At 39.3% G+C, this 26514-nt stretch overlaps 1 protein-coding gene across 7 annotated transcripts in view; it reads left to right on the forward strand.

Annotated features, from left to right (window-relative positions):
• LOC139753462 (uncharacterized) overlaps positions 1–23290 on the forward strand; it is an 830062-nt gene extending 806772 nt beyond the window's left edge. For all 7 annotated transcript variants that reach the window (XM_071670003.1, XM_071670004.1, XM_071670009.1 and 4 more), the window contains 2 exons: positions 7421–7603; positions 10920–23290. In XM_071670003.1, coding sequence (XP_071526104.1) covers positions 7421–7603; positions 10920–11696 — 960 coding nt within the window. In that variant the 3' untranslated portion in view covers positions 11697–23290. The remainder of the gene's footprint in view (positions 1–7420; positions 7604–10919) is intronic.
• The last annotated feature ends 3224 nt before the right edge of the window (positions 23291–26514 follow it).

Consider the following 26514-nt stretch of genomic DNA (forward strand, 5'->3'; position numbering starts at 1 on the left):
CCCCTGGCTTGATTATAAATGTACATACAATGGATGTGTATAAACATATATACAGCGTAATTTTAAACTGTTAAGGAGTTCGGCCATACTTGAATATATATATACTCTTCAGAGACTTAAAAGAGTTATTTGACCGAAATTGTAACGTAGAAGCGGTAACGGAACTGATAGTAGCAAAATATTACTGTAGTCGAAAAATGGCAAGTTTCATTTTTATCTCACAAAGCCAAACCGTTAAAAATATCACTCGGGCAGCATATGTCTAAAAAAAAAAAAAAAAATGTTGGATGTCGCCCCCGTACAAGTGGCGCCCAGGGCACCTGCCCTACCTGCCATACCCTACATACGTCAGTGTATCTATTGCCATCAATTTTTTGGTATTTTTCTCAGAAAATAAGATTTCCTTTTAAAAACTCATTATAAGAATTATTTTTCACGCTGAATACAAATCTGACGTTGAATTAACGTTTAGTCTTCTTAATGACACCTAATTAAGCTGTTAAATTTTGAAATATTTCTATTCCTTTGCATCTTATTTACTTTGTATCGGTAACTGAGAGCTTTATGATATATTTTCCATGATTATTTAAAGTATAGAGAAGTTTGAATATTTTATTTTTTCAGTTTAGAAAAAAAAGGTTTTTGGAGCTATAAGATACCCTGAACGCTACACAGCCCTGAATGTTGCCTTATTTATTTCTACGATAAACAATGTATTTATGGCCTCCATCTTGGCAGTTGCCCTAACATCTTCGTAACGTATCCTGATAATGTCAGTAATTGGCTTACTCTTGTGAATTCTCGTAAATATCTTTTTATTTATTTTTTATTTATTTATCTTTTTTATTCTTTTTTTTTTTTTTTTTTTTTGACAGACGTGGTCTGGAGGCGTTCAATGTTACTTGGTCTGGGTTTCAGGATTCAGTCTCCCGTCCCTGCTGCTGCTGCTGCTGCTGCTCTCACAGAATGTTGTAATTCAGTGCATATTTGCATTTCATTATAGGAATTAAACTACAGACGTCTGCCGCTCCGCCTCCCCTGGGTTTATTATGGAGCCTGACGCCAAGGCTTGAGCCCTTAGTAAGAGCTTGAGCACGACGGAGATCCTTGAGCACGAAGGCGCCACCCTTTTGAAATGATGGCCTGGCCCTTCACCTGACTTAGTGATCAGGTCGGAAGGTCAGGCTTCCGTGCTCAGGGATCGCACACCGCCGTCCTCAAGCTTGAGTCACACCGTCGTGCTCAAGCTTGAGTCATGCCGTCGTGCTCAAGCTTGAGTCACGCCGTCGTGCTCAAGCTTGAGTCATACCGTCGTGCTCAAGCTTGAGTCATGCCGTCGTGCTCAAACTTGAGTCATGCCGTCGTGCTCAAGCTTGAGCCATACCGTCGTGCTCAAGCTTGAGTCATACCGTCGTGCTCAAGCTTGAGTCACACCGTCGTGCTCAAGCTTGAGCCATACCGTCGTGCTCAAGCTTGAGTCATACCGTCGTGCTCAAGCTTGAGCCATACCGTCGTGCTCAAGCTTGAGTCATGCCGTCGTGCTCAAGCTTGAGTCATACCGTCGTGCTCAAGCTTGAGTCACACCGTCGTGCTCAAGCTTGAGTCACACCGTCGTGCTCAAGCTTGAGTCATACCGTCGTGCTCAAGCTTGAGTCATGCCGTCGTGCTCAAGCTTGAGTCACGCCGTCGTGCTCAAGCTTGAGTCATGCCGTCGTGCTCAAGCTTGAGTCATACCGTCGTGCTCAAGCTTGAGTCATACCGTCGTGCTCAAGCTTGAGTCATACCGTCGTGCTCAAGCTTGAGTCACGCCGTCGTGCTCAAGCTTGAGTCATGCCCTCGTGCTCAAACTTGAGTCATGCCGTCGTGCTCAAGCTTGAGTCACGCCGTCGTGCTCAAGCTTGAGTCATGCCGTCGTGCTCAAGCTTGAGTCATGCCGTCGTGCTCAAGCTTGAGTCATGCCGTCGTGCTCAAGCTTGAGTCATACCGTCGTGCTCAAGCTTGAGTCATACCGTCGTGCTCAAGCTTGAGTCACGCCGTCGTGCTCAAGCTTGAGTCATGCCCTCGTGCTCAAGCTTGAATCATGCCGTCGTGCTCAAGCTTGAGTCACGCCGTCGTGCTCAAGCTTGAGTCATGCCGTCGTGCTCAAGCTTGAGTCATGCCGTCGTGCTCAAGCTTGAGTCATGCCGTCGTGTTCAAGGCTCGTGCTTATTCGAGGGGTCGTGCCATCGTGTTCAAGGGGCGTACTTATTCGAGAGTCGTGCCGTCTTGCTTATAAAAATGTTGTCATCTGACTTATGATTTAATTCATTGGCCTGCTGAAGACAAAAGACCTGTTTATCTTTCTTTTCTTTTTTTTTGCCCTAGAGATCTTGCGTTCTTTCTTTCCTTACCCTTGTTTTTCTTCTTTATCAAGTATATTTTCGCTATAATGGCAGTCGCTCGTTTCCTCTTTAAGACAAAAACACAGCCACTATATCAACGCCCGTTGGACTTGGTTAGCTTCCTGGACGCTGCGATAGCCTCATGGGTAGGTGTGATGGGTGTGGGTTGTCTGATTCGTTTGTCTCTGTTTTAGGTGAGTTTTGAATAAAACTTTTAATTTTCTCAAAGAACTTGATGGAATTCCTCCCCGATATATATATATATATATATATATATATATATATATATATATATATATATATATATATATATATATATGTATATCAACTGACCGTTATATTCCTCTCTTGTGTCTCCCCTGATGATGTGATTATTACACGAAAGTGCACTTGGGAACTTTTCGTGTTTCATTTTCCCCGTGGACTCATAGGAATATATATATATATATATATATATATATATATATATATATATATATAATATATATATATATATATATATATATATATATATATATATATATATATATATATATATATATATATAATGCATATGTGTGTGTGTTTTATTGATCATATCATGCAACATGTACTCTACTACACTTGTGGAAGTTAATTAGATATTGGTGCCACACTTGCCACTACGTGTCCGTGTCATGGCCATAAACAACGTACCCAAATGACTTCCCTTGTGAAAGGGAGGGACTTTGTGTATTTTGTGAAGAGTCTAATACATGCGGAATAAGTTTTAAAGGTCGTCTATGATCATCGGGTGGGTAGGGTTCGCCTCTGATGGGATGCTGCTTGCTTTTGGAAAATCTGTTAACACGTAGTCGACCAGCTGCACCGGATCCTTCAACACCCTACGAATAACCCGACGATATGTAGATTGTCACCTGCAGCCGACCGCCTCGTCTTTTACTCCTTACTCTTGCGTCTGCATCTTCTAGTCAAACGAGGGCCTAGAAGCACCCTGATTAAGTAGGGAAGCTGAGGAGGGGAAAAAGCGAGGGGGACATAGTATTGATATTGTCTTGATTCACTGATCTCATTATTATTTTCTTCTATAGTTTATATCTACCGTGTAAGGTCACTACGTTACCTGGATCATCTCTGGCCATGTCCCCAAACTTGGTAAGTGTCACTGATAGGCAGCGACGAATGATGCAGTCCGGAAAGAAGCTTTTCACTCCGTCTCACGTGAAGAATTACGAAGTTAAGGAAACTCTGGTCTCAGTAATCGCCTATTTTGTACGTAGCTTCAATTAATTCGTGATGTGATGAGTTACGCAAAAACCACCCTTAAGGGATGGTTTGTCGTCATCCATTTCCAGTGAATATTTCATTATGTACGTAAGAGTACTTAACGAAGGCGAACTTGACAGTTTGACCAAGGTTCTTATAGCATTTTGCGTGGATTCCGAGGCAGTTCATGAACGTACGTTAACAAATATCTGAATTAATTGTGGCAGCCTTTCGGAGTACTTGCAGGTCGTGACTTGATATATCACTTGTCTAAGGTAGTAGTGCACGAACAGCTCCAAGTGCTTCAACACGCTCACCTCGCCAGCTCCATTAAGATATTCGAGAGAATCACTCTTGAAACCTGCATCCTCTCATACCCTCCACTGTCTAGGCACGGTAGATGCTGGATAACAGAATTTTGTGCCACAGTGGGAGGGTAAACAGAGTGTACGTATGAAAGAAAAAGATGTGCGAGACAAACTGCTGCCACGAGTGTGTGTATTATTGCAAAGAGTTCGTGTGAGCGAATGGTAATGTAATATATAGATGGTTGAATATCCCTGTGACTGTATAATGCACGTGTGTCGATGAATGGTACAGGGTGGTTTCGAGAGTGGCCAGGTTGTCGTGTCCCATGAAAGCAGCTGCACATGGGGGGATTTCACCTCTTGAGCATGACAATACGACACTTGAGCATAATGGTGCGACCGTTGAACGTGACGGTACGACCCATCGAGTGCGACGGTACGACCCCTCGAGCACGATGGTACGATCCTCAAGCACGCCAGCACAACCCTTCTGTGTGTGACGACCTGACCTTTGATTCGACCCATGAGGTGGAAAGCCATATCATCATACATAAAGCTTCGTATCCTGATACTCGAGGTGTTAAGCGCCTTTCACATGAATGACTTAGACGCTTAATGATAACTGCCTTGTAGTGTGATACGTCCAGTCCTTCTTGGTATCTGTTGATCTCTGGCTGTTACTGTCTTAGGAAGAGTAACTTTCCAGCATCTCTAAAAGTATTAGAAAGATATCTTAAGTAAACCACTTTGTCATGATAATGTGAAACTTGTTTCTTGATCACCCTATTCATTAAAACGGCTCAAACGCCTTTAATCTTATCGTCCTTTCTAGAACGAGGATTCGTTCACCTCTTGTATACATACTAAAGCCATAACTAGTTTAGTGGAAATTACTACGCAACAAGATTAGTCTCCGTTTAGTGACGCATGCACCTATTGACAAAGGTCGGCATCTCCCACCCACAATCACTCATCCGCCCGCGCAGCCCACACTTCCCCAGAGCCTAGTGGTCCGCCACTACTGGGGTCCCCTCGCTGCCTGCCACATGCCGTCACAATTGATATTCAGCGGCTCCGTAGCGCTAAGTGCGTCTGCTTGTAGAGGGGTGGTGAGGCAGGTGGCGTGCGGCCGCAGTAGGACTACTTTCTTAACCCGTGCACACGGCCACCCCACCATAAACATGGTTCCTTTCTTTCAAATCCGTGTGAAAACGTATGTACTAGAATACCGGCAGATGGTAGGCCTTTTGTTGTGTCTCGTTTGATGTAAATTATTCGTAGGTTTCCGCTTGGAAGTTAAATTAACCAAGAATAGTTTATGTAAATGTTCCAAAGTCGATACTCGTTGGTTGCTCACGTGAAACAATTCTCGCTGAATTCCGATGCAGATTGCATTGGCAAGTACAGAGGTTCCAAGACCCCCCAAATTCCGGAAGCGACTCTGTACAGGATTTGCACCGTAGGAGGTAATTGCCGGGACTGACTTGGAGTGGTACATCCATTTCATACCACGAAGAGGTTTCTTTTTGGACTGTCAGAGTTTATGCCTAAAGATCATTCTTAGATATCTTTAACTACGAACCCTGGAAACTGTCTGTGGAAGAAGTGCTTGCGGCGGTACCCATACCCACTGCGGAATCTTCCGGCTGGTTTTATTCCTACCCTGATGCATATCTGTGTGATATTATTGTCTTTCGGTAAAAGACTTTAACCTTTTTGAGTCCTCTTATTCGTATGACATTTCTTATTAGCTGTATCCAAAATGTTTTTGACGCTATGTATCTTCGTTTTGGGGGTGCTTGGTGCGATAGTTTCGCACGAAATGTTGTGTTAGTAGCTTGAAAAGCCAGAGTAATTTGTCCTGCAGTCACCTGCCATCCCAGTACGTGTAGGAATTCTTTCTGCCTCACCTGTTTCGCAATACTGTACCCGGGAACCCGCATGGGCAGGCTGGTTGGCTGGCCCAGCCAAACAGTGGTAGCTTTTTTGCAATATCTTGAAAGGCGGTGAACTTAGACTATTTAATGTAGGCTATTTTTCTTTAAGGTTTGGCTTGGTTAGGTGGTTGGGTTAAGTTGGGAGTTTGTTTGGTGTAAGGATGTAAAAATGACGTCCAAAAATTGTATGAAATAAGCCACCTTGCTTGACTGAAAAAAAAAAAAAAAATTCGATGTCCGACCAGACGTCTAAGCTGCCAGCCTAGAACCGTCAGGCCACTGGGGACACGGGAGGGCAGTAGTTGGTCGAGCGAAAACTTTTATCAGCTCTACTGATGTTACATGACGCCGTTGTTTCACACCACGGCATCGTTCTCCTAATTGCAATTTAATGTTACTAGGGGATAAATGGGAAGGGCTGTTAGTGGCTAACTTTGCAACGCCTGCGTTTGGATGGACTCCGGAGCGGATTGACTGCTGTTGGTCTAACAAATGATACTTAATTCTGCTGTCACGTAGCGTTAGTGGTCAGGGAGCATAGTCCGGAATGTCAAGTGTGCCTGCAGCCCTGCCTGCAGTCCGTGCCTGGGGCAGTGAGGCAATGGCACTCAGCCCACACCACAATACTCACACTCTAGAGCAACATCGGTACGGTCTAGGTTGAAGAGACAGACTTTTTAACTAACCCGACCTTACATACATGTAGAAATACTCTTACATCTTTATGCCATCGGAACATCACAAAACGATTAGTAATGAAAGCTCCGCCTACTTGACATAGATAGCTAGATGTACTTACCAATTGACCAAAAGTTCGATTTTTACTTTTCATATAATCGAGATCCAAACAGGACAGGAAAATGAGTCTCATGTCAATTTCTAAGCTAAATACCCTTTGCCAACTATATAGGAGTTTCCTGAGCTTTCATTATTATTATTATTATCATCATTTTAGTAGTTTTAGTAGTTACAGCAAACTATGGTGATGATAGAAAAATAGTTGGTTTGACTGGAGTGAATGAACATTTATATGAATTAAATCGTTTGTGTTCCTTAAACACATCATGATCATTATTCCTTAGTGCTTTGCACTTCATCTACATAAATATTCCTTCATAAGTATAGAAACATCGTATCTAATGATTTTTTTTTAGATAGGATGTCGTGAATTCGTCCAGTGCTGGTTAGATTAAAGTGTTTGTAATATTGTAATGGGAGATAAGTTTGTATCATCTGCCTCATGATACCTTAATCTCTTGAGCACGGGTTCATTATTCCGGAGCACTCGTCGCTACGACCCTTGAGTATGATGGTCAGGACCTTTGGTTTAATCCTTGAGAGACAGGTCAAAAGGTCAAAACATGGTACCTAATGCTAATACCGTCGTACTCATGGGTTGCTACGTTGTAATGAGGGATCATATAAACGTCGTGCTCAAGAGGAAGTAGTGAAACATTTTGGATGTCTGTGGCTACTGTTCTTTTTTCATCTAACTTAAAACATGATTACTGGATAAACAGGTTGAACTAAGGTGCAACTTATGTTACAGGTGTTGTATGTGTGCGAGGGTATGAGCACCAGTGTGGGTGAGGCCATGGCAGCCGCCAGGGACCGCGCCACACGCTACCAGAGTGTGCAGCAAGACACAACACTTGGTTTCCCGTATCAGGTCCCACGGCCGGACGGCGAGGAGAGACACCCTCTCAGAAGACCTCTCATTAGCTCAGAACAGGTCAGTTCTAGTCTTTGTTGCTGTTGTGTATATATCCCCCCGTTCATGGGAGGACCAGCCCATGGTTGTTTTGTTTTCTTCCTCAACGAGATCTGTACCAACATATACGTAAGAGGTCCCAGACATTGATTTTTTTTTTTCTGTGTTGATAGTGGGCTTAATACAGTTAGTACCGAGAGTTGACTGCAGTTGTTTTGGTTGTCACCTTTCACCGCGCTTTATACCATCTCAAAAAAGCTCATTCGCACCTTATCTTCAAGACTTACAATACCATTTCCAAAGAAAGATATTTTTAAGTGAACAGATTTGAAAATGGGCGTAGTTTTCATAGTGACAAAACGGGGCTTCCAAGCAGCTCCTGCGAAAAAGGAGGGCAGGACGAGCTGTGTGTGACTTTTATGTTACCTATGTGTGTATGACTGATAACACCTGATGTGGGAGGTGAGGTCATTACTATATTCAGTCCCTGCAGCTGATACGTTTGTTGCACAGGCTTCCCGTTTTGTCCTTGTTCTGTCATCGGTGATGGACGAAAATAGCTTTCATATCATTACTTCAACCAAACGTACTTCGTGCTAGCCTCCCAGGCTTCTTTTCCCCTTTGTTGATGCTAGTCAGTGTCGTCCTTACATATGAAGAAAAAAAGATGATTACCGCGAGTTAATTTGATATTTGCTTCACCGCCCATTCCTTCTGTTCACAGGCACACATAAATATGTATATTTAAGAAAATATATACTGCTACCCATGTGTGAAATAAATTTGAAATGAGCATTCTTACTCCTTATCGGTATCGTTGGTACTTTTGAATAACATTTATATCTTTGTTAGAAAGTGTTTTACTGTGCAAGCCCCACTGTAACGTTGAACATGATTGAAAATTAAGAAAACTGGTTATACTGATAAATAAGAGATTCCTAAATGCCGATATGTACTCCATCATGTCGACAATTGGTGCACCCAGAGGCTTCTAAAACCAGAATATGATGTTCCATGTCTTCAGTTACTCATCTTTAGTGCATATCTTTCTCAACTTAATGTGCAGTTATTTAGGGTGTCACATTGCTTCTGTACCTTGTAATATATGACTGAAGGTCTTACTGTAATGTAAATTTAATGCATTTCAGGTATTAAGAATTTTGGAGTACTTGCATTATAATATTCGATGTTCATACATAATCTGATGTGTAAGGAAACTGTTATTTCCGGTATATCTGGAATCTGGTAATAGTATGCTATAGATTTGTGTATTTGGGATAGGACCATAAGTTTAGAATTCCTTATAACCTCCCATTAAAGTTCTGTCGTTACTAATCTTTAGAGGAGCTTTTGAATGAAAATTAAAAAATATTGATTCAGTTTATGTATCAGTAACTCTTGCCGGAGTTGATTTTTCCTTATTAGCAAATCTTTATGTGTACATTGCAGCTTCTTCCTGTGTTTACAGTTATATTGAAGTGTATTGAAAGTGTATTTCTCTGATATTCGAATAATGTTGATTTGGAACTCTGTAAAGGTATTGTTCTTTGAAGGGCAGATATTAGTGTTTATAAGAAAGTGTTGATTTGATTTACTTTGCATAAGTGATGATTTTAAGCTTTTAGGGGGAGTTGTGAAAGACTTATGAGATGATTGATTGGAAAGATCGATGCTGAGTTCCTGTGGTTGGCAGTTATTTAGAATAGGTCATTGTGTGATGAAAAAAGTTAGGGGTTGAAGACACTGAGACACTAGTAGCATTAATCAGAAAACTGATTGCTGCATGTATGCTGTAGTTAGACAAGGATGGTAATCCAGGAGATGGTGGAGTAAGCATGTATTATGGGAAGAGATTAGTAAAAAAAGCTAAATGACAAGCTTGACTTGCTTTTGAAACATCTAGAGCAGTAAGAAAAAGTTAGATGGAGGTATCAAGAGAAGGTTTTATTGGTTATAAAAAGAGAGAAATCCAAAATGGAACAATAAGGAAACAATTTATATGTCATGTTTATATTAACATTTCTGTAGTAGTGGGTTACTGGGTATTTGTAAGTTTTTTGTGAATGATTATGATGGGGGGCTTACGGCTTCAGTAGTTTGTTGAGGAAAAGGTTTCCTCCTTTTACAGAGATAAATGTGCATAGTGTAGTAGAAGTTGAAGAAAAAACTAATAGGGAGTGAAAGTTAGAAAAGGTAGCAGAGGATTAAACCCAGGTATGACATTTTTGAGAATGCTTCAGAGAGGTGCCATCCAGGATGGAAGCATTATTGGCACTTGGATATCTGAGCAGACAAGGAATCTGATGTTGTGGAAACGAGACATAAAGTGAGATTTTCAAGTAGATTTAGGATGTGTTGCAGATAAGCAACAAAAAATTTCCTTTGCATATGTAATGATTGCAGAGGTCAAGATAAGTAATTTGTTCTGATTAGGTCAGAAAACAATGGAATTATTTGGCCAGAACTGTGTAGTGTTACCATGGCTTATTAATTTATATATGGATGGAGTGATAAGAGAGATGAAAGCAAAACTATGGAAAAGGGGTGTAGAGATGGAGTGTGATGGTGAGGTATGGTGATTAGTGACAATGACATGCCTGTTTGCGGATGATTCTGTGTTGTTTGTTGAGAGTGAAAAGGAGTTGCAGAAGGTTGTAGGTGAGTATTATCACATGTGTGTAAGTGTAGGTGATTGAAGGTAAATACTACTAAAAGTAAAGTTATGGTGTTTGAGAGGAAACAGAGTGAAAGTATGGATTTTGCTAAGCCCTATAGGGTGAGAGAAGAAAGTATACTAAACTGAGTTATAGTTAAAACAGGAGAAAGCATGGAAGGGGTGACAGAGTTTAAGTATTTGGGAGCTATTTTGAATAGGTTTGGTGATATGGAAGGAGAGATAAGGGAGAAAGCAGTACAAGGTAGAAGAGTCATTACGTTCCTTAAGAGAATAATTAAGGGCAGAGGTGTAGGTATGGAAGTGAAGAAAGGGACACATAGTCCTGACCCTGACCTGTGTTGCTGAAATATTAACATGGGATGAGTCATGGAAGTCAAGAATCCAGGCCATGGAAATGAGTTAGTTGGCTGGATGGAATGGAGAAAGTAAAGAAGGAAGAGGTCTATGAGAGATTTTACATGGCAGGAAATGCACATTTTACAGTCATATATATTTTTATAAGAACATAATATGAAAAGTTCCTCTGTATTAGTCAGAATGTGGGAAATTGTGGAATGTAGGAAGCATAGATTTTTCCTCTCTCAAAATTAGTAAAGTAGAGAGGCATTGCTAAATTCATATTTTCATTATTCTTTCTTTTACTAAAATTTTGTGTTGCAGGAGACAGAGATAATGAGGGAGTTCATCAAGCCACCAGCCAACAAAACATTATCTGATGTAGAACGTGATGGACCTCATCGGTCATGCTCTGTTGGAGTATTTCCTACACATGCTGAGTGTGGGATGGCACACAGTGGAGTGCACCACCACCATCGCCACTCGGCTCCTTTAGAAACCCGGTCCTCACATCACCCAGCAGTGTCAGCCTCATCATCATCATCGTCGTCATCATCGTCACTGCCAGGGTGGGGATGTGGGGATGAGGGTCGGGGTTCTCCCAGAAGGGGGCGGAAAACAGGCGGCTTGGTTCAGAGATCACCGCTAATGGCCAATTGTTTGGCTCCATTCACTTCAGCCAAATACGAGCGGGCACCTCATGCCTCCCAACATGAGGGAGGTCGACGAGGAGGTCGGCACCACGTAGGGTTGGGAACCAATTCCCCATCTCCTTCACACGACTCCAATATCCCCTTACCCTATTGCCCAGGAGCGAATACCCTGGCAGACATTACCATGGTGAAAGTGCCGTGTGGACCCTCATCTCACAGTCCCAGCTCCAGTCATCCTGGAGGGCCAAGTGGCTCTCAAGGAGCTCATATGGGTGGCTTGGGAATGCAAGGGATCCCACACACCTATGGACAGTCCTCACAGTCACCCTGCAGTCCAACTGCAGACCATGACCTTCCGCCCTGTTATAGTGACGTGATAGAAAATTCCAACTTATACACGAGTGCTAGTAGACCCTCAGAACAAAGGACAAAGAGTGGGAAAATATGACCACCAAGTCTTTTACTTAGTCTTTCAAACATACTTTATAATATCACTTAAGATGTACTTGTTGTAATGAAAGTTGTTATATCCCTTGGGATGTGATAGTGTGACGCGTGATACAGCGCTGAAGCCAGCAGGTGTCTTGGTGCTCAGTGGTGGTGAGCTAGTGTTCAGGCTCACTCCTGTGCATGACCAACTGCCAGCGTGCATGTGCACTCGGATGTGTGAGGGCGGCCAGGTGCGGTCCTGCCTTGTGCATAGTTGTGTGCACATAGGTGGGGCAGGAAGGCGTGCTAACGGATCCACCCATGGTGGGACTGATGCACACATGGACCAGAGCAGTTGGGACCAGCTGCTGTAGTGGTGGATGAAGGAATCACCAGTGCCTGGGGTCCCAAGGACCAGTGCTATGGTGTCTGGCAGCAGTGCAGCACTGCCACACACTGCCATGCACTGCTTACAGTCACCAGTTATGGCTCACACAGTGTATTGTAAGAGTGCTGCAGCATTTCCAGGGCCAAGTCCCATATGTGATAGGCCTTCTCTCTTTATCTCACTGGACAGGTGATGGAGTGTGGTGCGTGGCGATGGCTGTGGGAGTGTGGCTGGGCAAACTGTAGATGTGGAGACAGGCAGACCAGAGACTCAGGGAACATTGCCAAAACCTTGCTTGTTATTACTAGTTTTAACTGCAAGAGTAAATATTGTTTTTATATTATTGATATGAAATTATATTATGGTTTAAGGTTGAGTTCCCTGGGACTGGGTGAGGTGAGACAGGCCTTGGAGGTGTGGCAGGATGGTGGTAGTGGCGGATGTGTTGGCATAGGTACTCGTTCTTCTCTACCACAAGATGTAATGTCTAGTCTGAGAGCTGGGTGGTCAGGCCAAGTGACACACCTTGCCTCCAATTGTAGCCAGCCTGACACTTGCATGTACATGCAAACAAGACACAAACACACACTTACACACTCACACTTTCATATGGTAACACATTTGCACACCTCCAGGCTTGGTTTACCCCTGTGAGGAGTAGTGGGCAACTCTCACTGTTATTCCACTGCCAGGTATATATATTAGGTTTTGTATGACTTGCCTGTAATTCATTGTTCTGCCCTATTGGCAGGTGATATTCCTTCCACCCCAGCTGTTAAGCAGTCATTGCAAGAGTGTAGCAAATCAAGAAGTGTATGATGTCACAATGTGAAATTGTGTGCAGTGTGTAATTGTGAACACTGTGATGGTTGAGGGTCAACTCACGTGAGAGATCAGTATGTACAGAGCCCAGCCACACCGCTCATGGGTAACTCCTCCACCCTTCTCTTTGGCTCTTCTCTCAGATTTGGATACTATGTTGTCCACAGTGCAGTGCCACTTGTGCCTGGCATAGTGTCATTTGTGCACAGCACAGTGTCACCTGTGCCTGGCACAGGCCTACCTAACAAACATGTTCCTTGAGTCAGGCGGTGTGGCCCCAAATCAATACACTGTCACTCGGTCTTTATTGTCTCCCATTCATTGGTTATATCAGTCATCCAAACATTTCCTAAGATTTTGAAAACTTGTACAACATAATAATGCTGAATGAACTTGAATTTTGTCTTTATTACATGAAATGATTTTAGAAAACAATTTGGGCTACAGTGATGTTGCATTTGGAAAAAAATGATAACCATATGTTATATTGCGGCATTTTCTACATCAATGGTTAGTTTGTAGAAAAAAGAAAAATTACCCAGCCAGAGAGAACCATTCAGTTTTGGCAAATTTAAGAAGACATTTTAACTACAAAGGTATTGCTACAATTGAATCTTGATTTCCTTTTAAGATTTCTTCATACTTGTAGGAATTTTTTCATATATCTTGTACAGTATATAGAAAAGGAAACACTGTTAAAGATGTAAATATGAGAGGGCAAGAGAAATGGTTTAAATTTTTTTATTTCAATTAAATGTTCCTGGTTAATTTGTAGCAATGCCTTGTACGTACCCATTCAGCTTGGTCATGTTCTCATCTAGTTCACTTCATTCATTACTCAAAAATTTTTCTTGATTTCCATGAATGCTGTTCATATCTTTCCACTCTTGGCCAGGGTTCTTGTCCTCCACTGCCAGTCATACAGATACTAATAACTATGAAATAGCCATTTAAATCATTAGGAATCACATGTAGCAAACAGGGCTCAAATAACTAACAGCCATTCAGACTGCAAGTGTTATCTGGTATGAAAGTGATTATATTTTGACAGTAACAATAATTAGAAAATTAGAGAACATACTGATGAATTTGAAGGCAGAGGTAAAATTTACACGAGGTGGAAACTGGTTATTGGAACGCAGTTGTCCAACAGGAGTATGTTAACTTTGAGGGCTGAGATGAATGTTCAACTAATGGAGACACTTTTTAAGCATAATTACTGACAATCCAGCATGAACAATAATCACTAAGTAAATCAAAATTTCCTAGAGAATTAGCCTCAAAGGCCAGCAAATCAAAGATGTTATTGATAAGTTCCCATTATAACACGTATTTTTAAATCTTTGAAGAGATTTCAGGTTTTAAATATCGTAAATAGGGTATTTTAAAGGATCCCAAAAAGATAATGACAAACTTGAAAAATTTATCTGAGACCCATTGGAGCTAGATATTGTATTCCAAATATCCTGCCATCTGTTTATGTAGTGCTGCTGTTGGTGTTGATTACACTGTGTGTATGGGTAATGATGAGAAAGCAAATATTGCCATTCTGTACACACACATTCAGCAGATGTAAAAGTACAATAGCAACAGAATTTCTGAATGCAGGAGTTGGCAGCATCCTGTTATGTATCATTTAATTTCAGTGTCATTTGCATATATTCCATAGTTTCCTGTAAAGTAGTAATAAAGAATTGAATTTAAATTTGATAAGGCAAGCATGAACATAAATGAATGATGTTTGAATACTTCAAAATGGTTGACATTAATTTTTTTTATTTTATTTAGTATGCCCTGTTATTAGATTTTACATATTTTGAAGTATTGCTGTATTATAATCCATATAATTTGCTGTTTTACATCGATATTTTTTCAATTGTGCAGCTCATCACACAGCAGTGCTGGTTAAAATGAAAGCTTGAGACATTTCTGTCAGATATTCAGTTTTAGTAATTTTTCATATAAATTTATTTTTTCATAAATAATTTCTTAAGTTTGATAATCTGTGTGCTCTTGTTTGTGCTTAGTTAACATAGCGTCTAAAAGGCTGGCTTGTACATGGCCAGACAGTTTTCTTGAGCGTATTAAGTTTTAGTAGCTATTTTTTTTACCCACAACAATATTTTTGTATTTTCCTTTCGAGTCTTCTCTAGTCTCATAATTACATTTCCTGTGCATAGAGTTGTAAAAGTTAATCATATATGTGTAATAAAGTACCCAAAGCCTTTATTCAAAACACTGCACTCATATCAAAATGAAATTGTCACCCACATAAATGCTCTGAAATTATAATCAACATTAAGAAGCCATCATTTATTATCCAATTTTGGCCAGTTCATGTAATAAAAAAACGCTTGTTGAAATTAGTACATTTCAGAATTTTAAGCTATTAAGTAGTGTTAATTGTCTGATGATTTTGTAAGATTTAGGTTTGTTGAATGCATTCTCGTATTTCATGTTATAAGCCATGAAAAAAGGCCACATTTTGTAAGCTGCAGTACAGCATACATAAAAATCATATTGTTAGTATCCATGGACTGTGAAATTACACTTGAATCTCTAAGGATTCTGAAAATAGGCATATAATCCTCAATTTTAGATTATGTAATTTATATTATCACCAAGACTAAAGGCTGAAATTGTAGATTCCACTATATTTCGTGAACATGTACTGAAAGCTGTACATTTAAGGAGATGGCTTCTAAGGTACAAGTCTGAAGAGGAAACGTAAAATGATTATGACAAATGTTAGGAAATATGCCACAAGATTTACTTATGTACTTGTTTCAAATGGGGATTTCATTTTTACCAGATGTAAAAAGAGACTATGATTTGGCAGTGCTATACTCTTTTTTTATCAAAATACTTTAGATAATTGCTTGATGATAAGGGAGACAGTGGATATTATATGCAATAGTTGCCAGAGTAGACAGCCATACATACAGGGCTGTGTCTAAAGAAGTGTGAGTTGCTTTAATCAATCTTAGTGTTTTGGCTACCATATTACATTGTGTCAAGGTTATGAAAACTCACAGTATTAAAACAGCAATAAACTTTGTGGGCCTCAGTGTCTAGAAATAGGAGGCTAACTTTGAATTTAAGTGGTTAATTTTGGCATTTGTCAATTTTATGAGAACTGTTGCTATGCAAGACATTAGGATTACTGCATAATGATTAAATAACATGTTTTTCATTGTGGCATGAACATTGATTATTTTAATATTTATGTGGATTTATTGATCCTGAAGCCAAGGGGAGTTCAAAACCTCAAAGGTAAATTTGATATTGGTATTGCAATTTTAAAGTTCAACCACTTAATGCTGTCAGTTTCCTCTCAGACTGAAAACTTTGAACGTTCATTAGTTGTGCCATATGTACTCCTGCCATTCCAGCTTTCACAAAGTACATTTCCTTCAGGCTGGTTCTTGTCCTCTAAATCATTTGTCTACCATAATGGTCAGAAACCACATAATTGGTCAGAAATGAAAAGCCTTTACCAATTTTTTTCAGTCTGTAATAACTGGATAGAAAAGCAGCCCTCTGAGCAGATTTAACTGGTCACATAAAATTTTGAGGATACTTCTACACTTGTAAAAGTTTGCTAATGTGAGATGTCACACAAAAAAACATAGTGCACAACTTTTCCTTTGAATAACTTAGCAAAAATAATATTTAATGGATGTAATGTTGGCTTCAAAATGGATATGATGGCTATGTAATTTTATATTTAGTGAATAGGCCATTGTCCTTGGCCCTATCTTATAAAGATGTAATTCCTTGAAATAATGTGGAGAATTGTTTGAATTTAATGGTTTCATAGCAGAACAGGTGAAAATTCTACCCATTCTGAAGTAGCCAAATTATCATATAGTTAAAGGCACCATATTAGAATTGAAAAATTTTTCCTGATTTAATAGATAACGATAAAAGATTCCACCATATAGAAGCTTTACTAATGGTGTTAATGTTGCTTCTCTGGTAAATGTTGTGGAAGAGGTTTATTTAATATCTCCCTGGGTTCAGTGTTCATAATTGACACGTTTATTTGTATTTTCCTGTGCTATGTATTTCTAAAATCACACCAAGAATATTACAAGCTTATGTAATGCAGATAAAGTATTAATAACATTCCACTGAATATTTTTGGTATTGCATTAAATGATAAAGTTCTGTGGTAATTCCTCAGTTGTTATGAGTCACACTCCCCCCTCCTCCCTCATTACAACTACCATAACTAATAAAAATCTACTGCCAATTACAAAACTGACATACAACCATCTGCAATCATTAGCCATGTCTGTCATCACCATTTTTCCATTACCTTCATTGCATTTACCCAGGTGTGATAATATATCTAGCTTGGAAGTTATCCACTTTCATGATTCAAAGACCAAATATTGGAATTTTCAGTTACAAATTTTAAACAATGGTAAGAAGCACTGTAAGTATTGTTAATACAGCAACTTGTCCATTTTTACTTCCCAAGATAATTATTTTTCCATAGGTTTATATTCAATATACAGTCATCAGTACTTTTATCCCTCATTCCTGCATTTATCTCACCATAACAATATTCTGGGTAACATCCAAAGGCCTAGTATTTTGTCACATATTGCCATCTTCACCCATCGTCTTTTTCTGCCACCTCTATTATCCATCTTTCTTTCATGATTAATACCACCACCATCATCACTCCAACTACCACCATTGCCACTGCCACAATCATCACCACCACCATCAGCCTGCCATCTAACAAGTGAAGGATCCACCACCTCCATTAGTACTCAACAACTTTATCACTACCTCTGCCAACTCTTGTACCACATTTCCTGTCATCATCATGACAACCCCTTTGTGGCTGCTCCACTTGCACCACAACACAACCAAGCCTTTAGGTACTGTGTATGGATAAATTTTACCTGCAAGTCCCTAAATGCTTCTCCCATCCACCTTAATCTACATGTATATTTTTGAGATTATACTGGAAGCATATGGGATATGGTAATGCAACTTTTTTTTAAGTAGTTCACTTGTAATCATTGCTACTTCAAAATGGTAGCATCAAGAGATAAGCAAGTAACTAATTCCGAGGAATTCAGCAGTAGAAGCAGTTTTATCATAAATCACCATGAATTATCATTCTTCTAGTAACATTCTACGTTTTGTCAGGAGTCCTCTTTTCAAGGAAGTTTGTAAGGATGGCCAAGTTAATTTTGAACCCTGTTCGGTACTTACATTTTTTCACTGAATTGCAGCAGTTGGAGAGATTGAAATCCTTGATATGATTCTGAAAACTGGGGTTTGCCATTACTTCTCTTTTTGTGAAGTGTCATGCACAGTACTTATATTTCGTGAGACAATACTTCTAAATTGTCTTTTGTCAATTGAAACATGGTATCTGCAAAGGTAAAGAGATGCAAAATGAATTGTGCATTTTATTACCACAGCAACTCCTGATGCCTCATTGTCATCACTTTCTAAAGGTGTCTTTAGCCTTACACATACAGAAAAAATATAACCAGAGTGAAACACTATCAGTGGTTAACTTTGCTTGATCTCAATTTTGAAATATAAACCTAGGGTAGTGGTTCATTTTGGTTGATTTTCTTGCAAATATTGTTTGATACTTGGTTCTCATATAAAGTTTTTTTCAACTGGTCATTTTTTCAATGTTGTGGCTGTTCAAGGTTCACATTGATGGTTCTTGTTCTTTTGTAACATCAGGAGTCTTCATTTAAGTACTCAAATGACATGAAATATATATATTTTTTTCATATATCCGTCCTCCCAATTTATGGAATACCTGCCTATTTGGTAGCCTGATTAACTAAATGGATAAAATTTCAGTTCTGAAAGGCTACCTAATTCAGTTTGGGTGTGGTAAAGATCAGTCCAAACTTGCTATATTTTACAGTCTCTCAAGGGGTAAAAGGCAGTGAGATAAGAAATGAAAGTGAATGTGTGGTGATGAGTGATTTAGAGCCTTGTTTAGTGCTGTGGTAAGGCTAATTTACTGTTAATGTAAACTGGGAAATGAGCCAATGAAAGTGCTATCATGGGCTTGTATTCATGCATTGGGTCACAAAAAAGTGTGTTCATGGTCAAACTGATCTTAATTCAGGTTGTAATTACTGGCATCATGCCTGTGGTGCCTCAGGCAGTTCAGTCAGGACTGCTGGTCAGCCACTGTAATAGCACTTGGGCATCTATTCTTGTTTGCCTTTGGGGCATTGCTTTTCAGCCAGACAGTTCATCTCAATTTAATGGTTGCTAGTATGTAAGGCGAGAGGATACAATTCTAAAAGGATACTTTGAAAAATTGAAAACTTGAATACATTTAAAATTGTTGCATCAATGAAGTTTACAGCCCAGTGTGATACATGATGCAGTTTTCCACTTACTGAAGGATTTTTGTGGTTTGGAGCTTATAGAATTACGTATTCATATTCTATGAAGGCTCATTTTCTCATGAAGATCTTTCAGTTAATAAAGAAAAGCTTTGTTGAAAGAGACTTCGGCAAGAGTAATATAATGTATGCTGGCACTTGGATGAACATTAGTTCAGCAGGCATTTAAAGAGCCACTGATTAGTCGCATCATGCTCACTGAGTTTCAACAACATGTTTCAGAGACTAACAAATTAAACCTAACCAGTAGCATCTTCCTCACCCAATATGAGATCCCTACTAAGACAAACCCACCTTGGACATGTACTTCACTTGCCATCACCACTGTATTCCCTGAGCAGCGCACCATCCACTGTGTACATTTATGGTTAAACTGATGTGGAAATATTACATACACACCTGTAGTTAAACTCCTCAAATCTGTTTCCAGTGTAAATGCTCCCACGTCATTGTATTGCAGAGATCAAGCTCACACACACCTGCTTGCTTCCTGTGTCATCTAGAAAGTCCTCAACCAGGTGCACAGGACACTGGGCGTTGTGAGGCTTGGCTCTTGACTAGTGATTCCTTTCAAAGGCTGTGGAATAGCCAAGTAGGGTATGTTTTAATGAATGAAGAGGTTGAGCCTTCAAATAAATGTATTTCTCGCCCTTCTGTAATAGCCGAATGTTTGTATTTACCTTATAAAGCTGTTATGCAAGTTCATACATTTTGGGACACTAGGGAGGATATTGAAAAGTCAAGGCACATGATCCCATAGCTTTAACAATAACATATCAATGCAAAGACAAGGGCGAAACACAGTTCTGCATGAAAACTGTTGAATGTGCTTTCAACTTCTTTTCTCAAAATGTTTTGCATAATAACTGTACAGCTGTTGTTCTTCATTGCTGTTCCATGCCGACTCTGCTACCTATACTACAGCTGCTTGTGGCCTACACAGATGATATTCTGCAAACAGCAAGGTAATCAAGCAGATGTTGAAGCATACTTGAAAAGGGAACCTTTAATGTGGAAGAACATGTCCAGCTCACCCCATCCAGGAGGGAGCGAGTGATGATCTGGTGCCAGTGAAGTGCAGTGCATCTCATATTAAAGTATCTCAGGTTTGTGAGCAAAGTGTGCAGCTTCTCCAAGTGAAGTAAGTGTTCAAGCAGGAGCAGTGAATTTCAGCGTCATGTGCCGTAGCAGCTGGCTGGTTTAGCAGAGGGCTGTAGTAGTGGTAGAAGCCGAGCTCTAAGGCTTGCCTGGCTACTTGACTACTGCTCAGCTCTACAGCCAGCCAGCCAGTCAGCCAGCCACTATGTCAGCACACACAGTACCAACTCTCTGCATCAGATTCAAACCAATGCTTCAATAGTGTAGCCCAGTGATGCCCAGCCTCTGAGGGCATGTGTTGTGAAGGGGACAAGTAAAGGGATGAAAATGGTGGTGGTGGTGGTGGTGGTGGTGATAGTTGGAAGGGTGAAGATGAGGGACTCTGTCAGGACTCACATGGTGATATGTTTTTGTTGAGATGACTGATGGAGACAATTTGTAATGGGTAGTGCCTCGAGGATTCCCATTGTTTGGTAACAAAGCTTAAGGCTTGGAATACCAATTTGTGGTTTTCTTTTTATTTATTTTTGGAGGTAGGGGCTGCTGATGTACAGACTTGTTTTCCTATTGGTTGAATCATACAGTGCAACACAAGTCCTCAGAGGTAAGTTTCACTGATGTAGCTAGTTTAGCCCATACAATATATCCAACCTTTATTTCAAATCATACAATAGTTAAGGTTGAAAAGAACCTGTTTATGGTAAATTGTTTTAGAGATGTGGTCATAGCCCAACTTTTGTGTTGAATTATTGAAACAGTATAATTACCAAAAACTGTACATCTAATGATTTATCTTTGCTATAAACATGCTCTTTTCTGAGGCTTACAATAGCCGACTCACCACTCATGTAACACACTTACCCCAGAACCTTTGGTAAATTGCACTGCCCCAAATCTTCTCAGATCTGTAATAAATGCTAGAAGAAAGTATTTACCAGTGATTATGAAGAATTCATTTCTAAGACTCCCTAAAGGCTTTGAGGGTCGTACAAGGTTGCATATTAATGTTAAAATAGACCTTTATCAGGAGTAATATTAATGAAGCCATATCTAATTTCTTATTGGTAATTACCTAACATTTTTTTCTTTGAAAGTTTTCCAAATGATAATATTCATACCAAGTTTTGTAGTTTAAGTAAATGCCTACAGAAAATTGCCTAAAAGGGTCATCTGCAAACCTCTTGTTTGGATTTAGTTTGACTAAGTACCGATCATAAAGACCATGATGGTGCTCGTATCATGTAAAGTCATACTAATCCATGCAGTGTATCTGCCACGGTCTGGGATCAGTGAGGTTCACCACAGCTATTTGAATGTTAAAAGAAATAAAAAAACTAAAAAAAAACCGCCGAACTGGTATAACCACAGCAGCATTTTGGAGATGTGGATGTTTCATACATTGTTTTCTCTATTAAAGTGACAGTTTGCGATAGCAGCAATAAACTGGATTTAGCCCACAGAATTCAGTCTTAGATAGGAAATTGAGGTGGTCGGAGTTGTCACCCTCCCCTTGAGTGTTTATCAACAAATGTCAGTTGCTAGTATTTCAGTTATATTTTCATTACAGAATTGGACAATAAATAAGCACTCAATAAGTGATAAGAAATCCAACCCAATATCAGTGACAAAGATGACAAGCTTTGAAGCATGTTAAGGTAGTTATTCATTTTACAGGTGAGGATAATGGAGATGTTATGACAATGACTGATGATTGGTGATGACTATTGATGGCTCTGATAATGATGATTATGGACATGCCAAAAACCAAAGCTACTTTATTATCACTGTTGGAGCTGCTTAAGCGGTGCTCGTGGACATTAGCTGTGATGTCTTAGTGTACTTGGCGCAAGAAGGGCTCAACAGGCAAAGGCAACAAGGTGATGGTGATGGCAACTCGGGAGTCCAGGAGTCATTGTTTTTTACTATTAAAGCTAATTTATTTTGTAACTGTGTGTGTTCATTTCCAAATTTTTAATTCTCTATAAATGTATAAAAACTGTTGGTTGCCTAGTAGGGTATGTAAATATTCTGGAAATTTCCTCTTATGTGGGTAAATAAAACTGACAAATCTATATATTGAATTGCAGGTTATAGTAAATAGAGCATCAATAGTATTTTACATGGCTGAGAAAGATTGATTTTAGCAGAAGAATCTGCAGAATTTCTGTATAAGCTTAGATTACTCCCATTCATCTGATAATGAAGTGTTTGTATAAATGATGTGATATGTTAATTTTTTATGAAGTAAATGTACTAATGATATAAAGTTGTAAAGCATATGAAATGTATATAAATTTACTTGAGAGAATGAAAGACAATAAAAGACTATACTAAAATTTGACATTATATTTTCCAGAACAATCTTTCTTGAAGAGTTTGTTGAAAAGAGTTTGTTGGTATATCTTGGAAGGATTTTGGTCTGAAGATCCAAATTCAGTCGGCTTGCCAAATTTACAGGAAAACAATGATTGATCCCTCCTGCCACAAGTAAAGACACGCAGTGAATATCCTCAGTTGCCACCAGTTGCCAAAAACATTTTATATATATATATATATATATATATATATATATATATATATATATATATATATATATATAATTGAAATGACAAAAAAATCCTAGTTTCCATCCATAAACTATTTCCAATTCCATTTCCTGAGCCACCTAGCCCATGAATTATCACCCATTAGAATCCTGCAATCCAGGAAAGTGATTCCAATTGTCAGTATTAAAGGTGGTTCGGTATCTTTGGACAACTGGACCCGAGTTGCCCTGCCAAGAGCTGCCGAGTGACAGATTCTCGCTGTAAATATAACTATATTGATAAAAGTGCATAAGTATGTTCACTCTGTGGTATTTACTGTGTTGTATAATACAAATAAAAAGAGTTGAATTTCTTTTTTTGGATCCTTTTATATCCTGAATCTTTTACAAATACCTTGATAGGAGCATAAAATACATTACAAAGCATTTACAACACAGAATTGATTGTACCTATTAACTGACAAAAGTAAATTAAGAAAGGGCAGTTCTTGGAAGTACTTTGAGGTAAATGAGGTAATGAATTCCAGTACTGTAATTCAAATAGTGGCCTCCTTATTCATTCAAATAGCCATACAAGTTTGTAACTTGAGGACTACAACATATGATTGGGTAGATTAACCAATTTTGAAGGTCTTGTTTACCTAAAACAAGTCCTCAAATTTTTGTCAGTTTAACCTGTAGCAATTTGAGTTAAAAACTACAGGGATTGGCTATCAGGATTGTTAAAAATTCTGAACGGTTAAGTACTTATTTAATTTTCACCGTGCATTAATCTAGGTGTGGCATATCATGATAAAGTGTAAAATTTATTGAACCTGTTCACAAATATTGTATATCGTCAACATATGAACAGTTAAGAAAGATGAACAAAGGGTGTACAGAGCATGGAATTCTTAGATTTTGGCTTCTCAGGCACATAAGTGCAAGAAATTAGTGTGGTGTGGTCTTAATGAAAAGGTGGCATGAGGTATAAATAGATAATGGTGATTTGTAATATTGAATAAGGTAGTGTGTAACATGATAAGAGAGTGGTTTGACATGGAACCACTGACTGCAAAATTCTAAATTCTGTTTTATTTCTTTGACAGGTAGAAGACTGAAAGTACTTGAATGTAATGTAACAACAGATTTTTCAACTTTGGCCATTTCGTGTGCAAATCATCATTGTGGACAAGGTGGAATGTTTAGATGTCTCCGTTTAAATAATTTAATCTATGGAAAGTGTTGGAAACTATGAAATCGAAAAGAAAAAATGTAGAAATACCAAGAAAATAATGGACTTGGTTCTTTAGCAAGCAGTAAAGTGAAACTGAAGGCTTGTGAGAGCTCATACAACGAAGTTTTTTGTATACCAAGAGGAGATATCTGAAGGATGTAATACAGCATGCAAGGCATAAGTAAGTGTAGATTCTTCAATACATGAATTAAAAAATTTTCTAAAAATTCAGGCAACTGAGTTAATGATTTTGATATGTTTGAAAGGAGTGTTTGTGAAATGTATCAAGAAAGACGATACTGTCATAATGAGTCTGAAGAAATACACGAGTGAATTCAGTTGAGTAGAGGGCTTTAGGAATATACTTTTCAGGTGGCTCAGTGTATACTTACTTTCTGTCCCAGGAGCCCCCTCTATCCTTATGAGGTTCCTGCATCAGACAGGAAGCTGGCCACATCCACTGGTCTGGACCACAGGTCATATAGATTTGTGATGTGTGTGCAGAATGTACAGGGCAAATGAGAAGTAAGTGTTTTGTGTCATCTTTATGGTAGTAGCATCATTGGATGAAGGGTCTTGGAATGTGAAATGAAGTTTGTAGTGTTGTGATAATGATGGGTGATTTTCAGAGTATAAAAGAGAAAGTGTGATTCATATCTGTCTAGGGAATGTGATTTCTGATTGGTATATATTTGTTGGGTTGGTGCGTAAGACAAGTTGGGAAGTCAGCTGTTTGGTACTTTTATTTCTAACTGGGGGTTGAAAGATGGTTAAAGAGTGGTTTGGGTGGGAATTGTCTTGTGGTGTTGCATAAAAATGAATGCTGAACATGTTGAGGTAGGACTACATTGGAGGATCTTTGTTTCACTGTAAAGGTATTGGGTGTTTGTATTGCTAGGCAGCCAGTGATTTTTATGAGTGCACTATTTTGTGTGGTTTGCAGCTTTGTTATATTTGCTTTTGAGAGGTTGGAATACCGTAGTTTAAAATGAACCAGATGAATTAGAGGTGGAAAGATGGAGTGAAAAAGATTTTGAGCAATTGGGGCCAGAATATACAGGAGGGTGAAAGGCGTGCAAGGAATAGAGTTAATGGAACAATGTGGTATATTGGGGTCGATATGCTGTCAATGGACTGATACAGAGCATGTGAAATGCCTGGGGTAAACCATGGAAAGGTCTGTGGGTCTTGGATGTGGATAGGGACCTGTGGTTTCAGTGCATTACACATGACAGCTAGAGACTGAGTGTGAATGAATATGGCCTTTTTTGTCTGTTTTCCTGGCACCACCTCACTGAAGCAGGGGGCAGTGATGCTGTTTCCCATGAGACTGGATAATGCCAGGAATGGATGAAAGCAAGGAAGTATGAATATGTACATGTGTATATATGTATATGTCTGTGTTTGTATATGTTGATATGTATATATATGTATGTGTATATGTATGGGTGTCTATGTATATATATGTGTATATGAGTGGATGGGCAATTCTTTCTTTGTCTGTTTCCTGACATTAACTTGCTGACACAGGAAACGACAATCAGGTATAATATATAAAAGCTTTGCAGAAGATGAAAGCCGGAAAGGCAGTGGGTTTGGATGGTTTTGCAGTGGAATTTATTAAAAAAGGGGGGGACTGTATTGTTGACTGGTTGGTAAGGTTATTTAATGTATGTATGGTTCATGGTGAGGTGCCTGAGGATTGGCAGAATACTTGCATAGTGCCATTGTACAAAGGCAAAGGGGACAAAGGTGAGTGCTCAAATTACATTGGTATAAGTTTGTTAAGTATTCCTGGGAAATTATATGGGAGGGTATTGATTGAGAGGGTGAAGGCATGTGCAGGGCATCAGATTGGGGAAGAGCAGTGTGGTTTCAGAAGTGGTAGAGGATGTGTGGATCAGGTGTTTGCTTTGAAGGTTGTATGCGAGAAATACTTAGAAAAGCAAATGGATTTGTATGTAGCATTTATGGATCTGGAGAAGGCATATGGTAGAGTTGATAGAGATGCTCTGTGGAAGGTATTAAGAATATATGGTGTGGGAGGCAAGTTGTTAGAAGCAGTGAAAAGTTTTTATCGAGGATGTAAGGCATGTGTACATGTAGGAAGAGAGGAAAGTGATTGGTTCTCAGTGAATGTAGGTTTTCGGCAGGGGTGTGTGGATGTCTCCAGGGTTGTTTAATATGTTTATGAATGGGGTTGTTAGGGAGGTGAATGGAAGAGTTTTGGAAAGGGGCAAGTATGCAGTCTGTTGTGGATGAGAGAGCTTATGAAGTGAGTCAGTTGTTGTTTGCTGATGATGCAGTGCTGGTGGCTGATTCATGTGAGAAACTGCAGAAGCTGGTGACTGAGTTTGGTAA

This window comes from Panulirus ornatus, chromosome 14 (genome assembly GCF_036320965.1).
Source record: "Panulirus ornatus isolate Po-2019 chromosome 14, ASM3632096v1, whole genome shotgun sequence".
Lineage (NCBI taxonomy): Eukaryota > Metazoa > Arthropoda > Malacostraca > Decapoda > Palinuridae > Panulirus > Panulirus ornatus.